Genomic DNA, 2,014 nt, shown 5'->3' on the forward strand with positions numbered 1-2,014 from the left:
CCCCCCACGTGTCGCGACAGTGACGTCACGGTGTCCCCGTGGTGACCCCGCGGGTTTGGGCACCGGGGAGCTCCGCGGTGGCACCGGGTGGTGGTGGTGGCACCCCTGGGGGACAGTGGGGACAAGGGGACAGGCCTGGGGGTGGGTGTCCCCCCCCCCACCACGGGGACACACCCGGGAGTGCCCCACCCCAATTCCCAAAATTGGGGTGTCCCCTCTTTGGGGGTGTCTCCCCCATTGTCCCCCTCCCAAATTTGGGTGCCCCCCCCACTGTCCCCTCCCAAATTTGGGGTGTCCCCTCCCCCGCCATCCCCAAGATGGCGCCGGGGCGACGCCCACAGCTTCCCGCGCCCGCGCCGTCGCGTTGTTATGACGTCACACACCCGCCCGCACTCAAGATGGCGCCCGGGCGCGCTGTATCCGCGCGGCTTGACCTTCCCAACATGGCGACCGCGCCGCGATGGGTTTGGCGCTGCTGAGTGACGTCATACGGGAGGCGGGACGGCCTTAAAGGGGCCATGACGGCGCGGGGGCCGCGGCCGCCGCCAGGGCCGGAGCGGGCCGAGACCGGCGGCCGGTGAGGGGGGGGGGTGCTGGGGGTACCGGCGGGATCCCGAGGGGTCCCTGGGGGGCTTCACCGGGTGGGTGGGGGACCAGGGGAGCTTTACCGGCTCTGGGGGTCCGGCCCCGCGCGCCGGAGTTTCCCGCGGGGGGAACGGGGCCGCGCTGAGGGGAGCGCGAGGCCGGGGGGGTAACGGGGCCTGAGGGGGCAATAACGGCCCGGGGAGGGCAATAATGGCCCGGGGAGGTGATTTATGAGGGGATAATTAAGGTGTGAGGGGTAATTAACGCATGGGGTGGCGACGGGGCCTGGGGGGGTGATTCATGAGGGGGCGATTAAGATGTGAGGGAGTAATTAATCCATGTGGGTGGGAACTAAGGTGTGAGGGGGTAATTAACTCGTGACGGGTAATTAGTTGGTGTGGGGGTAATAACGGCTTTAAGAGGGGGTGATAAACATAAAGGGGGCAATTTTGGGGTGGGGGCAGCAATTGGGGAGGGGGCAGTAAAATTGGCGAGGGCAGTAAAGCCTTGGGGGGGGGTGGGGTAATTTGGGGGGGCTGTTGTCACCTGGAGGGGCCCTGGGGGTGTCACCAGGGCCCGGTGCCACCACCACGGGCGGGGTGACACGTGCCAGCCTCTGTCACCGGTGCCGCTGTCACCTCCCCGGGGTGTCCTTGGCAAGGACGGGGGAGGGGGCACAGCAGGGCCAGGCCCGGTGGTGGCACCGATGGGGTGACAACGGGGACGGGTGACAGCGCCTGGTGGCCTTGGCACGGTGACCGGCGCTGTCACAGCGGGCTCCTGTCCGTGCCGCAGGAGTCCCCAAGGGAGGGGACACCAAGGTCCCCACCGTGGCGGTGACACCTTGGGGACACCCTGGGGACACCCAGGACCCGGCTTTTCCCCGCTGTGAGGTGCCACCTGGGCGTCCCTCGGTGCCACCGCGTGTCCCCAGCTGCTCCTTTTTCCCCTTTTCCCCCCGGTTTTCGGCAGGATTTCGGATGGGCAGAGCCCCCCCCGGCCATGGGGCAGAGCGAGTCGCAGCAGGAGGCCGAGGTGGGACATGTCCCTGTCACCGTCACCCCCGGTGTCCCCACGGCCGGGGAGGGGGGGACGCCGGGGCTCAGCTGTCCCTTGTCCCCGCAGAGCACGGTCCTGAGGGGGCTGCTGGCGGCCTTCAGCAGGGAGCAGCTCCCGACGCGCGCGGTGAGCCGTGCCCCCGGCGGCCTGCTGTCCCTCTGTCCCCGTGTCCCGCGTCCCCAGTGTCCCCAAATTCCGTGTCCCCAGTGTCCCCATGTCCCCAGTGTCCCCAGTATCCCCAGGAACAGTGTCCCCAGTGTCCCCATGTCCCCAGTGTCCCCAGGGACAGTGTTCCTATGTCCCTGGTGTCCCAGTGTCCCCATGTCCCCAGTGTCCCCAGGAACAGTGTCCCCAGTATCCCCAGTGTCCC

The 2,014-nt window shown here is 68.6% G+C and overlaps 1 protein-coding gene across 2 annotated transcripts in view; it reads left to right on the forward strand.

Annotated features, from left to right (window-relative positions):
- The first annotated feature begins 482 nt into the window (after window positions 1–482).
- Window positions 483–2,014, forward strand: part of LOC121660544 (patatin-like phospholipase domain-containing protein 6) — a 6,261-nt gene continuing 4,729 nt past the window's right edge. The window contains exons 1-3 of one of the 2 annotated variants that reach the window (XM_042019924.1): window positions 483–577; window positions 1,558–1,620; window positions 1,692–1,770. In XM_042019924.1, the coding sequence (XP_041875858.1) occupies window positions 519–577; window positions 1,558–1,620; window positions 1,692–1,770 (201 nt within the window). In that variant the 5' untranslated portion in view covers window positions 483–518. The remainder of the gene's footprint in view (window positions 578–1,557; window positions 1,621–1,691; window positions 1,771–2,014) is intronic. The other variant, XM_042019925.1, reaches the window with a different exon arrangement.

This window comes from Corvus kubaryi, unplaced genomic scaffold, assembly GCF_017639235.1.
Source record: "Corvus kubaryi isolate FWS band 111438036 unplaced genomic scaffold, C.kubaryi_AGA036_p1.0 36483, whole genome shotgun sequence".
NCBI classification, from domain to species: Eukaryota; Metazoa; Chordata; class Aves; order Passeriformes; family Corvidae; genus Corvus; species Corvus kubaryi.